The sequence below is a fragment of the Cynocephalus volans genome, chromosome 16 (assembly GCF_027409185.1).
Source record: "Cynocephalus volans isolate mCynVol1 chromosome 16, mCynVol1.pri, whole genome shotgun sequence".
NCBI classification, from domain to species: Eukaryota; Metazoa; Chordata; class Mammalia; order Dermoptera; family Cynocephalidae; genus Cynocephalus; species Cynocephalus volans.
The window spans coordinates 34,449,149-34,464,436 of NC_084475.1; the positions used below are offsets into that span (position 1 = coordinate 34,449,149).

A 15,288-nucleotide genomic window follows, 5' to 3' on the forward strand; every position below is an offset into this window, starting at 1 on the left:
GAATTTAAAAGACAAATGCATAAAAATAGCTGTAAATCTGTTAACAGGTACAGAATACATAAAGATATAATTTGTGATATCAATAACATAAACTGAAGGGTGTGGAACAGGAAACAAGCAGAGTTTCTGAATGCAACTAAAGCTTAGTTGGTATCAATTTTAAATTAATTATTATAACTTTAGGATGTTATACGTACTCTCTATGGTAACCACAAAGAAAATATTGATAGAATATACAAAAACTTAAATAACAAGGGAATCATAACTGGTCCCAACAAAAACCAACTAAACATAAAGGAAAGCAGTAATGAAGGAAATGAGGGACAAAAAAGGCTATAAGCCATAACAGAAAGCAAAACACAATATGACTAAAGTAAGTCTTTACTTATCAGCATTTGCTTTAAATGTTTAATGAGTTTAAACTTCCCAATCAAAAGACATAAATGAACAAAATGAAATAGAAAGTCAGAATCCAACTATATGTTATCTATAAGAGATTCGCTTTACATCTAAGAAAACACACAGGCTGAAAGAGAAAGAATGGAAAAAGATATTCCATGCAAATAATCAACAAGAGAACAAAATGATTATTGATAATAATAATGTCAGCCAAAATAGACTGCAGGTCTAATATGAATACAAAAGAGAAAGAAGGACATTATATAATGGTAATGATAGTAATAAAAGAGTCACTTCACCAAGAAGATATAACAATTATAAACATATATGCACCAAGCATGAGAGCTCAAAAATACATGAAGCAAACACTGACAGAATTAAGGGGAAGAAACAGACATCTCCATAGGAACAGTAGGAGACTTCATGCCTCACTGTCAATAATGAATAGAACAATCAGACATAAGATTAATAAGGAAAGAGAGGGCTAGAACAACATTATCAACAAATTGGACCAAGCACATACAGAACACTCTACCCAACAATAGCAGAATACACATTTTTCTCAAGTGTATATGAAACATTCTCCAGGATAGACTACATGTTAGGTCACAAGGCAAGTGTCAGAAAATGTTAAAAGACTGAAATCACAGAAAGTATCTTTTCTGACAACAATAGCGTAAGTCTTGAATGCAACAGTAGAAGGAAAAATTGAAAATTAACAAATGAGTGGAAATTAAAAACCATACCATTAAACAAGCAATGGGTCAAACAAAATATCACAAGGGAAATTAGAAAATAATTCTTGAAACAAATGAAAATGAAAGCACAACATACCAAAATTTATGTGATGCAGCAAAAGTCTGCCAGGAGAGTAATTTTTAGCTGTAAACACCTACATTAAAAAAGAAGATCTCAAATCAATAGCCTAACTTTACACCTTAAGGAATAGAAAAAGAACAGCAAACTAAACCAAAAGCTAGCAGAAACAAGGAAATAATAAAGATTAGAGCAGAGATAGATAAAGCATAGCAAAACAAGAGAAAAATCAACAAAACCAGAATTGCTTCTTCAAAAAGATTAGCACAATTGATGAACCTTTAGCTTGATATAGAAAAAGAGAAAAGACTCAACTAAAACCATAAATAAAAGTGGAAACAGTACCACTGATTTTCAAAATAAAAAGGTTTATAAGAGTACTATGAGCAGTTTTACACAAACTGAATAATATAAATAAAACAAATTCCTAGAAACACGAAACTACCAACACTGAATCACAAAGAAATAGAAAATCTGAATAGACTTAAACTACTACAGAGAGTGAGTCAGTAATCAAAAACCTCCCAACAAAGAAAAGCCAAAGAACTGATGGTTTCACTTTTGAATTCTACCAAATGATTAAAAATTAAAGAGGAGAGAATACTTCCTAACTCATTCTATGAAGACAGCATTACCCTAATACCAAAGCCAGACAATAATACTAGAAAATAAATCTATAGTCCAACATCCCCAAAGAACATTAACACAAAACTCCTCCAAAACACTAGCAAACTGAAATCCAACAGCATATTAAAAGGCATATACTCCACTACTATGTGGGATTTATTCTGAAAATGGGAGGATGATTCAATATATGAAAATCAATCAATTTAATAAACTCCATTAACAGAATAAAGGGGGGAAAAAACACATGACCATCTCAATTGATACAGAAAAAGCATTTGAAAAAATTCATCACGCTTTGATGATAAACACTCAACCAATTAGGAATAAAAGAAAATTACCTCAACATAATACAGGTCATATATGAAAAACCCACAGCTAACATCACACTCAATGATAGAATACTGGAAGTTTTCCACTATGCTCAGGATCAAGACAAAGATGCGCACTTAAACCACTTCTATTTAACAGAGTATGAGAATTTCTATCCAGAGCAATCAGACAAGAAAAAGAAATAAAAGGCATACAAATCAGAAAGGAAGAAATAAAATTAACTCTGTATGCAAATAACATAATCTTATATGTAGAAGAGCCTAATGATTCTAACAACAACAAAAAAAATCTGTTAGAACTAATAAATAAATTCACAAGTTGCAAGATACAAAAGTCAGTTGAGTTTCCTCCATACACTAACTATAAACAATCCAAAAAAGAAATTAAGAAAACAATTCCATTTACAATAGCATTTAAAACAAGGAACTTATCCAAGGGAGCAAAATACTTGTAAACTGAAAACTAACAAATACCACTAAAGTTAAAAAAAGACACAAATAAATAAAGACACCCCATGTTCAAGGACTGGAAGAACTAATACTCTTAAGATGTTAATACAATTCAAAATGACCTAAAGATTCAATGCAATCCATATCAAAATCAATGACATTTTTTGCAGAAATAGAAAAATCCATCCTAAGAATTATATGGAATATCAAAGGATCTCCAAAAGCCAAAACAATCTCAAAAAAGAACAAAGTTGAATGATTCATAATTCCTGATTCCAAAACTTACTACAAGGCTACAGTAATCTAAACAGTGTGGCACTGGCATAAAGACAGACACAGAGACCAACGGAAAAGAAACAGAAAACCCAGAATTAAACTCTTGCATATATGCATATATGGTCAAAAGATTTTTGACAAAGATACCAAGACTATTCAATGCAGAAAGGATAGTCTTTTCAATAAATGGTGTTGGGAAAAAAGGCATTTGCATGTAAAAGAGTGAAGTTAAATCTTTGTCTTATACCACACACAAAAAATTAACTCAAAATTGATCAAAGACCTAAACATATGAGCTAAAACTACAAAACTCTTTTTAAAAAGTTAGGGGAAAAGCTTCATGACATTGGATTTGGTAATAGTTTCTTGGATATGACACCAAAGGCAACAAAGATAAATTGGACTTAATAAAAATTAAAAACGTGTATGCATCAAAGGACACTATCAAGAGTGATAAGGCAGAGTTCCAGTCAAGATGGCGGAGTATTCAGTTCCTGGTGTTGCTCTCTCCCACAGAACAACCAATTTGCAACTATGAAGGAGCAATGACAGAAGACCTGAGATCTGCGCCGGAACAGGCAGGAACCGCACGCCACAGGACCCCAGTTCAGGTTGCTTCCCACTGCGTAGAGAGACTTAAGAGGCTCAGCACTCCCAAACACTGAGCTGGCCAAGCCAGAGAAGGCAGGCAAGGTGAGACTTCCAGCCCAGGCCGGTCTACGCTGCCAGGAGAGACTTAAGAGGCACGGGATACCCACACCCCAAGCCAGCCATCCCAGAGAAGGCAGATGGGGCTGGACTTCTGGCACAGGCCAGTCCCCGCCACCGGGAGAGACTTAAGAGGCTCGGGGCCCCCACACCCCAAGCCAGTCGTGCCAGAGAAGGCAGGTGGGGTGGGACCTCCAGCCCAGGCCAGTCCCCACCCCTGGGAGAGACTTAAGAGCTTTGGTGCCCCAGACCCCGAGCCAGCTGTCTCAGAACAGGCAGGTGCAGTGGGAACCTCAGCCCAGCCTAGTTCCTGCTGACCAGAAGCAGCAGTCCCTTCAGGATCCCAGCCAGTCACTGGGATGAAACGAGTGGGCTGTGATACCCCCAGCCACACAGAAATATGAAAAATCAAGAAAGTACATCACCACAAAAGGAAAATAATAACTCTCAAGTGCTAGATCCTATAGAACAGGAAGTCCTTTGAAATGACAGACAAGGAATTTAGAGCAACAATTCTAAGGAAACTAAATGAGATACAAGAAAACTCAGTTAGACAACACAATGAAAAGCAGTAAAATATAATGGATCTGAAAGAAGAAATGTACAAAGAAATCAATGCCTTGAAAAAGAATGTAGCTGAGCTTGTGGAGCTGAAGGATTCATTCAACAAAATAAAAGACACAACAGAGAGTTTAACCAGCAGACTTGAACAAGCAGAAGAGAGAATTTCTGACCTTGAAGAGAGGCTGTTTGAATTAACACAGGCAGACCAGAAAGAAGAAAGAAGAATCAAAAAAATTGAAGAAAATCAAAGAGAGACTACAGACAAACTTAAGCACTCAAATATCCGAAACATGGGTACTCCAGAAGGGGAGGAAAAAGGAAATGGCACTGAAAACGTATTTGGTGAAACAATAGCAGAAAACTTCCCAGGTATAGGGAAAGTCACAGATCTCCAGATTCAGGAAGCCCAAAGATCCCCAAACACATTCAACCCAAAAAGATCTCCTCCAAGACGTGATAATGAAACTGGCAAAACTCAAAGACAAAGAGAGAATCTTAAAAGCTGCAAGAGAGAAGCAGCAAGTCACCTATAAGGGAGCCCCAATCAGAATAACATCAGACTTTTCATCAGAAACCCTAAAAGCCAGAAAAGAATGGGATGATATATTCAAAACACTAAAGGACAAAAATTGCCAGCCAACTATACTTTACCCAACAAGGCTATCCTTCCGAAATGAAGGACAAATGGTATATTTCTCAGACAAACAAAAACTGCAGGAGTTTACTACCACATGACCAGCACTACAAGAAATTCTCAAGGAAGTACTGGGTTTGATACCACAAAAACAACCATCACTGCCATGAATATTCAAGAAAGAACAATACATACCAGCAAAACAAAAATGGTAACAAAAGAGAAAAAAACAGTTTATCTATCACCCCAAGAAACCAACAAATACAGAAGACAAACAGAAAATTAGAAAGAAAAGAACAAAAGATACTTAAGACATCTAAACAAAAATCAGTAAAATGCTAGGAGTAAATCAACACCTTTCAATAATAACTCTAAATGTAAAGGGATTAAATTCCCCATTCAAAAGACACAGACTGACTGCCCAGATTAAAAAGATGGACCCAACAATATGCTGTCTTCAAGAGACTCACTTGACCTGTAAAGACACACATACACTAAGAATGAAAGGATGTAAAAAGATATATCATGCAAATAGAAAGGAAAAACGAACTGGAGTAGCTATTCTTATATCAGATAAAATAGACTTTAAAGCAAAAACCATAAAAAGAGATAAAGAAGGCCACTATATAACTATAAAAGGATCTATCCATCAAGAAGACATAACAATCATAAATTCATATGCACCAAATACTGAAGGAGTCAGATTTACACAGCAAACACTATTAGATCTAAAGAAAGAGACAGACACTAACACCATAATAGCGGGGGACATGAACGCCCCACTCTCTTCAATGGACAGATCATCTAGGCAAAAAATCAATAGAGAATCACAAGATCTAAACAATACTTTAGACCAACTGGATTTGGCAGATATCTACAGAACATTCCACCCAACAACATCAGAATATTCATTCTTCTCATCAGCACATGGAACACTCTCCAGGAAAGACCACATGTTAGGTCACAAAGCAAGTCTTAGCAAATTCAAAAAAATTGGAATTATTCCATGTATTTCCTCTGATCACAATGGATTAAAATTAGAAATCAATAATAAACTAAATTCTGGAAACTACAAAAACACATGTAAACTAAACAAGATTGTACTTAATGACATATGGGTCCAGGAAGAAACGAAACAGGAAATAAAAAAACTTCTGGAAACTAATGAAAATAATACACATCATACGAAAAACTTTGGGATACTGCAAAAGCAGTATTAAGGGGGAAATTTATTGCAAAATACTTAATTCAGAGGAATGGAAAGATGGCAAATAAACAACCTAACACTTTTTGCCTTGAAGATCTAGAAAAACAAGAACAATCCAAACATCAAGTTAGTAAACGGAAAGAAAGAATTAAAATCAGAGCAGAACTTGATGAAATAGAAACCCGAAAAACAATGTAAAAGATCAATGCAACAAAAAGTTGGTTTTTTGAAAAGATAAATAAAATCGACAAACCTTTAGCAAGATTAACTAAGAAGAGAGAAGACCCAAATAACAAAAATTAGAAATGAAAAAGGTGGTATTACAACTGACACCTCAGAAATACAAGGAATCATTATAGACTACTATAAACAACTATATTACAATAAATTTGAAAATGTGGAGGAAATCGATAAATTTCTGGATGCATACAAGCTACCAAAACTGAGGCAAGAAGATATAGAAAATCTGAACAGACCAATAACAATAAAAGAGACTGAAGCTGTTATCAGAAGGCTCCCAACAAAGAAAAGCCCAGGACCAGATGGGCTCACTGCAGAGTTCTACCAAATCTTCAAAGAGGAACTGATACCAATTCTCTACAAGCTATTTCAGAAGACTGAAACAGAGGCCATTCTCCTAAACTCATCCTGAGGCAAACATCACCCTAATACAAAAACCAGACAAAGATGCACCAGAAATAGAAAACTACAGGCCAATATCCTTGATGAATATAGATGCAAAAATCCTCAGTAAAATACTAGCTAACAGAATACCGCAACACATACACAAAATTATACATCATGATCAAGTGGGATTCATCCCCGGGATGCAAGGTTGGTTCAACATATGCAAATCAATAAATGTGATACATCACATCAGTAAAAACAAAGACAAAAACCATATGATCATCTCTATAGATGCTGAAAAAGCATTTGACAAAATTCAACATTCTTTCATGATAAAGGCATGGATGGAAAGTATCTCAACATAATTAAAATAGCATTTCTATACTCCAACAGTGAACATGCAGAAGAAGAAAACAAGAAAGCTAACCCATTTACAATAGCCAAGAAAAAAATAAAATACTTAGGAATAAAGCTGACCAAGGATGTGAAAAATCTCTACGAAGAGAACTACAAACCACTGTTGAGAGAAATTAAAGAGGACAGAAGAAGATGGAAAGATAGCCCATATTCTTGGAATGGAAGAATTAACATTGTGAAAACGTCCATACTACCCAAAGTGATCTACAAATTCAATGCAATCCTCATCAAAATTCCAATGACATTTTTCTCTGAGATGGAAAAAGCTATCCAGACTTTTATATGGAACAAGAAAAGACCATGCCTAGCCAAAGCAATCCTGAGCAAAATAAAAAAAGCTGGAGTCATAACAGTACCTGACTTTAAACTATATTACAAAGCTATAATACCCAAGACAGCATGGTACTGGCATAAAAATAGACACACGGATCAATGGAATAGAATAGAGAACCCAGAAATCAATCCATACGCCTACAGCCATCTGATATTTGACAAACACAGCAAATATACATACTGGGGAAGAGAATGCCTTTTCAACAAGTGGTGCTGGGAAAATTGGATACTCATATGTAGGAGAATTAAACTAGACCCATACCTCTCACCATATACCAAAATCAACTTAAAATGGATTAAATAATTAAATATACACCCTGAAACAATAAAACTCCTTAATGAAAACATAGGGGAAATATGCCAGGAAGTAGGAATGGGTACAGACTTCATGAGTAGTACCCAAAAAGCACAGGCAACTATAGGAAAAATAAACAAATAGAATTATATCAAACTAAAAAGCTTCTACACAGCAAAAGAAACAATCAACAGGGTAAAAAGACAACCAATGGAGTGGGAGAAAATATTTGCAAAGTATACATCTGACAAAAGATTAATATCCGGAATATACAAGGAACTCAAACAACTTTACAGCAAAAAATCAAACAACCCAATTAAAAAATGGGCAAAGGAGCTGAATAGGCATTTCTCAAAGGAAGATATACAAACAGCCAACAGACACATGAAAAAAATGCTCAACCTCACTCAGCTTCTGGGAAATGCAAATCAAGACCACTTTGTGATACCATCTCACTCCAGTTAGGTTGGCTAACATCCAAAAGACTGAGAATGATTAGTGCTGGAGAAGTTGGGGAGAAAAAGGAACTCTCATACACTGTTGGTGGGGCTGCAAAATGGAGCAGCCTTTATGGAAAATGGTATGGAGGTACCCCAAACAACTGCAGATAGATCTACCATATGACCCAGCTATTCCACTGTTGGGAATATACCCAGAAGAATGGAAATCATCATGCCGAAGGGATACCTGTTCTCCAATGTTTACTGCAGCTCTATTTACAATAGCCAAGAGTTGGAACCATCCCAAATGTCCACTATCTGATAAGTGGATAAGGAAAATGTGGTATATCTACATAATGGAATACTACTCTGCTATAAAACAGAATGAAATACTACTACCATTTGCAACAACAGGGATGGACTTAGAGAAAATTACTTTAAGTGAAACAAGTCAGGCAGAGAAAGAGAAATATCATGTGTTCTTACTTATTTGTGGGAGCTAAAAATAAATAAATAAATAAACACACCAACAGATCAGAGGGGGTGGGGAGAAAACAGAATAACCACAAAAATTCCTTGAACTATTTAAGTCAGGTGAACAGATATGATGTGGTGGGGGGCGGGAGAGCAGGGGTGAGCAATGGGTAAAGGGGCATGAAAATCAACTACAATGTATATTGAGAAGTAAAATAAAAAAATTAAAAAAGAAAAGAAAATATGACCAATAAATAAATATATATATAATAAATAAATAAATAAATAAATGAGTGATAAGGCAACTCACAGAATGAGAGAAAATATTTGCAAATTATATATCTGACAAAGGGTTAATATCCAGAATATATAAAGAATTGCTACAATTCAACAAGAAAAAAATAAACCACCAGACTAAAAAATAAGCAATGATCTGGAATACATATTTCTCCAAAGAATGTATAAATGGCCAATAATCATTTGAACAGCTGTTCAACAACACTAAGCATTAGGGAAATGCAAATCAAAACTACAGTGAGATACTACTTCACATCTATTAGGATGACTATTATAAAAAAGAAAAAAAAAACAGAAAACAACAAGTGAGGCGAGGAAGTGCAGAAACTGGAACCCTTGCGCATTGCTGGCAGAGATGTAAAATGATGCAGCTGCTATGAAAAACAGCATGGCATTCCTCAAAAACCTAAACATTGAATTGCAATATGATCCAGCAATTCTACTTTCGGGTATATACTGAAAAAAATTGAAAGAAGAAACTTGAACATGTACTTGTAGCATTATTACAACAGTCAAATGGTATAAACACCACAAATGTCCACTAATGGATGAAAGGATAAACAAAATGTGGTTATATGTTACATACAAGGAATATTATTCAGCCTTAAAAATGAATAAAATTCTGACACATGCTACAACATGTATGAGCTTGAAGACATTATGCTAAGTGAAGTAACTGAGAAACAAAAGGACAAATTTATATGATTCCATTTATAAGAGGTACCTAAAATAGTCAAATTCATGGGGACTGAACATAAAATGGTGGCTGCCAGGGGCTTGGGGGCAGGATGAAATGGGGCTTTACTGTTTAATCGGTACAGAGTTTCAGTTTGAAAAATGAAAAACTTCTGGAGATGGATGGATGGTGGTGGTTGCACAACAATGTGAATGTACTTAATGCCACTGAATATAAACTTAAAAACAGTTAAAATGGTAAATTTTATGTTATATATATTTTACCACAAAAGTCAATGAATCCAAGATCAAGGTGGATTTGAAAAATTTAAAAAACGTACTCAGTGAAATATGGCATTTCCTTAGCTACGGAATTACTGAGAATATTCAGTCACATGAAACAGATAATACATACTTGGGCATTCTTAAATCCATGAAAACCATGGCTTTAGAGAGTTCCACATTGAAGTGCATGGGTACCAAAATATGCTGTGTAGATACATTGAGTTTTCGTGCTTCTTTCCAATTATCACCTAATTAAAGAAAACATTTCATGTTTAACATTAGTATAATTTGAATAATGCACAAAACCTAAAATTACTACTAATACTTCACAGTCACACACTGCATGGTACTGGGAAATCTTCCCACATTTAGATAATCTTAATGTCACATTCTCAGGTACACACAACCAGCAGGGAAAATCTTTTCCCTTTATCATCTTCCTTCTGCTTCTTCACAAGACTCCAAAAAAAAAATACACAGTTTTAATCAAAACTACTGTGCAATCATTCATAATCACTGTACCAACCTAATATCTGACCCAAAAACCAATATGGCTGTAAGGGCAATAATGGAAAAGGAAAGAAAAAGTGTGGTTCTTTAATAGTATAATAAAAGCTACCATTTATTCAAGGTTTATAACTGGCACTTTCTAGGCAAAGTTTAAGTTTTTACTCACACAGTGATGTATTAATCATCCCATTTTAGAAAACAGAGTCAAAAAAATTTATAATTTGCCTATGGTTAATATGCTAATGAGAAAGCTGAAATTCACATCCAAATGTATAACATGTGACCCTCTGGCAACATTTCACCACAGTGTTACAAGCTTAAATGTTCAATAAGAGAATGTCTGAATAAGTGACAACCTAGCCTTAGAGCACAATACTCGTATATCCAATAAAAATCATAAGTTCAAGTGCCCAAATATTACTAGGAAATGAAAGAAAAAATCTGAGTATAAATCTATATAGATCATGTAAAAACAATGCATTCACAACCTCCAGGCATAAATACCACACAAGCACACCCATATACATAGGCATAATACACTGAAAAAAAAAAAAAAAAAACTAAAAGGATTTGCAATGAAATATCAATAGTGTTCATGTCTGCGCATTAAGATAAAGAATGAACTTTTTTGTTTTTCTGAATTGTCCAAATTTTCTAAAATAGGCATATTTACAAAGAAATAACTTTAAAAAGATTAATCTTTATAACAGGATTAATGGGATTTATATAGTATAATACATTTTCACATAGACTACCTCATTTGAACCTAATAATCTTATGAGTTGAATAAAATTCCAGTCAAGGAAAACAAAGCCAAGAAAACATTAGACTCTTGAAGATAGGTAGTAAAAATGAACTTTATTAACAATTTTTAAAATTCCACTAGCATTGAGATCAATATTTCCTTTACTTCCCATTTTAAAGAAAAAAAAAGAAGCATTTGTTTCAGTACTTATCAAAGAGATTCTACAATTATATAAAGTAACCACAATGTCAAAAAGTACTATGCTCAAAAAAGATTCAATTATTTAAGAGCAGTTAATGTTTATCAAAAACAATTTTAATAACTTTCAGACAATAATGAAATATTTAAAACGTTTTTTTACAAAGCATCTCAATATCTTAAATACTAATTTAAGTATAATTCACAGACTTCAAAAACTTGTGACCAATATGTATCCATTCAAACATACAAAAATTTATTCCCTGAAAAAGAATTTATGACTTCTAAAAACAATTTACTTTTGCCACCCGGTATACTCCTGGGCTCCCACCACAACAACTGGAATATGATAAAAACAGAAACCATGTTCATTATCCTAAAGCAAATATAATTAAAGAAATAAAATAAAATAATGTTCTAGTCCTGTATAAACTAACAATTTTTGTAACTATTACCTTGGATTCTTATTTCTCCTTTTATAAGTTAGCTCAGATAATTAAAATTTGACCATATACATACATATACAAGATCTCTTAAATAAACCTCAAACTTCTGAATTGTCTGAATGTTCACTAACATGCTAGGGATTTAGAAACAGTATGGCAGGGGGCTGAACGACTCTGGGATCTCTCCCTAACAACTTTAGTGGCTCCTGACAAGTGAATTTCTGGCTCTGTCTTCATCTAAAAAAATAAATCTAGATCACAGACTCCTGATTGGTAAACCACAGTGAATGGGATAAAGGTATGCCTTTAGGCATAGTGGACAGTGACCCTCCTCAGTCTTTGTGTGACTATCTATGGCCTGGGCTGTCAGAGCCCCTATCCTGGCTGCCTCTGGCCTTGAGCAGCCTCTTCTGTTTATCTAACTGTATAATACAAGTATCATTTTCAATATTTGCCAGTTGGCGAAAGGTTGGAAAACACTGGTATAGAGCAGGATTTCTCAATCTCAGCACTACTGACATCTGGGCTAGATAAGTCTTTATTATGGGGGGCTGGCTTGTACACTGTAGGATGTTTAGTAGCATCCGTAACCTCCACCCACCAAATGCTAGTAGTGCCTCCTCCCGTCCCCTACATGTGACAATCAAAAACATCTCCGAACATTGACAAATGTCTCCTGGGGGGCAAACTGCTCTTGGTTGAGAATAAGTAGGCAATATTTACTATCACTTCTAATTCAAAAACATAAAGGTTCTAACACATTTAGGAGGAAGATCTTCAAAGTGTCTAAAAATCTACTCAATCGCTTCAGCAAAATCAATCAAGAAATAACGAACTTTATACTTACCAACTTTGCTATAAAGCAGCTGTACACTTGTAAGCTGTATATCAAAAGAATCATAAGCTCTATGCATTATCTCTTCAAGATTGGTCCCACCTTGTTTCACATCTGTTAATTCCGAACGACTTTTACTTGTCACCTTGAAGTTAATTTTAATAGTTTAGATTATGTAATGTACTTCAAAATGAGTATAATTTTTATCTTTCAGACCTATAATACGAAAATTTAATAGGACAGTACCAACTCAGAAGCAAACATACATTTTAAGGCTATTAGTAAGGTCCTTATCCATGAGACATATAAAGAAAAAGCCAGATGGAAAGCAAATTTTTACATCGTTCCCATTTAATTATATTAAAAGAAGGAAACAAAGACAATCCAGGAGAATAATTCATCTACAAATTCTTAAAATCTGATAAGAAGCTTTCTTATTAAGAGCAAGATCAAGAGACAATTTTAGCTTGCAAAATGTTTCTATGGCACAATGACAGGTATTTAGACAGAGTAAAAGATACAGGATTAAATATTAGGACAGATAAATTTTAGCCCCAAATCTGCTACTTATGCGACCCCAGGCAAATTATATTTCTATCTCCCTTTTCTTGTCATACTATGCACACTACTTTTTTCATTTAAGCATGCTGCAGATCACTCCAGAACAGTATATAAAGATATTATTCATTCATATAAATGGATCTACATGTATATTTTTAAACATTTTTTCCCTATACTATAGCTCATGTGAAGCGGTCAAAAAATTATCTGTTTGAAAGGTAACAAATTTTAGGCAACAGGTTAAGCAGGTTGCCTAAAGCTATAAAATTAGATAGATACCTTTATTCCTGACCTTATGCTCTTTCTACTATATCACACTGTCCTTGAAACAATTCAATAACCAAATTCAAATATTAATAATTAGCTGCATAAATTTTACTATAAACATAAACCCAGTGGATGTCTACCTATTTACCAAATGCAGAGTAAAAACTAAATAAATAAGGCAGAATGTCAATTTCAAGGGAAGGTACATATTTGTTAGGTAGCCAGAAAAAGAATTCTAAAGAATATCATACATCTCGAGTCTTTAAATTGTTATAGGTATGCCTCTACATTTAATGACAGAGCAGTTCTGTCCAATAGATCTTTTACAATGATGGAAATGTTCTACATCTGTGCTATCCAACACAGTAGCCACTAGCCACTTCTGAAAATTAAAACTCTTAAATACAGCTAATGTTACTAAGAAACTGAGTTAATTCTATTTAATTATAATTAATTAAACAACCACATGTGGTTAGTGGGTACCATACTGAACAGTACAGATCTAGAAATACAAAAAAAAAAATCTTTTTTGAAAATTTGGATAGAAAAAAGTGCATAATTAGAAGAAAAGGAAAATGACTTACAAGAAGACCATCTCTCAATTTAGATTTACTAGAAATATTAAAATGTCAACATCAACAGTTATATACAAGAAAAATTTCAGAAAGCTGGATATATCTGATTACTTCCTGAACGCCTTCCTACTCTATTTACTTTAATTAATCAAGTAATAGATTTAAATTGAAAAGGAAATGAACTTCTGAAGCGTAATTCTCAAATTCTATAAATAAAATTCCTAGGTTCACCTCTGACCTGGAGTTCAATTGGTCATTTTGCTTTTAGAAAAGTAGGAAAACTACCCAATTAAATGAAACTTCACTTTATTCACCAGAAAGGAAGATTTGTCAAATCCTAGTATCTAACCATAAACCTAAAAATCAATAAACCAAATCAGTCTAAAAAACAAAATACATTTTAAACAAAGAAACATCCTAAATGCCATACCCTAAACCAAATATTAGTATATACCTTTAGATGACCAAGATCCAAAAGAAGTAGATTTGATGTAGAGCTAAAAATTCCATTTTGTGGGACAATAATATATGAAGCCTTCAAATTAATTTTGAGATCAAGAACTTTCTGTGTTTCAATAATATACAGTAGACCTGTAGAAAATTTAAATGATCACAATGAATACTTTTCACAAATTACTGAAGAAATAGGGAATCCTGAAACATACAAATTGTAACAAAATCTTAACATATGAAATTAGTATTAATTTTTAAATGACCTTGGCAAAATATTTCTAATATAAATTTAAAATATTTGTTAGTCAATGTGTACATTTCTGATTAAATATAATTGAGTATAAGTGGAGTGTTTCTGTAAAAAAAAAAAAATGTGTTTAACCCATAAACTCTATTTGGGAAAAATTAGGGAGAAAGATACAAACAAAAACAAACAAAAATTAAGCAGTATGAACATTCATTCATAACTACTATTAGAATGTATACAGATTCTTCCCAATTTTTACACTTAATACAGCTACATCTACCATACTGAACAATGATACTGAATTTAATATTACTCTGAGACAATAACAAAACCTGGGTTATTACATCATCTTTAATAAAGTTATACATAAACCGGAAAAGGCAACAAACTAGGGTTCCCGTTCCTTAGGTATTTCATTCATTTGAGGTTTTTGATTCTAATAAATTTAATTCATTCACTTGCATGTGATTGGTATACCAAATCAATCTATTTCATGTTCCTAAGTCCAGCATCAGCTTTTAAATTTAAACAAATTATTTATGACCCCATGAGAAGGGAACCCCCTACTTAAATCAGTCTGAGCAAATTAAAGATGTTT

General features: G+C 33.7%; 1 protein-coding gene across 5 annotated transcripts in view; it reads right to left on the minus strand.

Annotated features, from left to right (window-relative positions):
* VPS13A (vacuolar protein sorting 13 homolog A) overlaps positions 1-15,288 on the minus strand; it is a 270,889-nt gene that overhangs the window by 187,243 nt on the left and 68,358 nt on the right. For all 5 annotated transcript variants that reach the window (XM_063081395.1, XM_063081392.1, XM_063081391.1 and 2 more), the window contains exons 20-22: positions 14,445-14,581; positions 12,600-12,732; positions 9,984-10,101 (exon numbers count right to left, since the gene is read on the minus strand). In XM_063081395.1, coding sequence (XP_062937465.1) covers positions 9,984-10,101; positions 12,600-12,732; positions 14,445-14,581 — 388 coding nt within the window. The remainder of the gene's footprint in view (positions 1-9,983; positions 10,102-12,599; positions 12,733-14,444; positions 14,582-15,288) is intronic.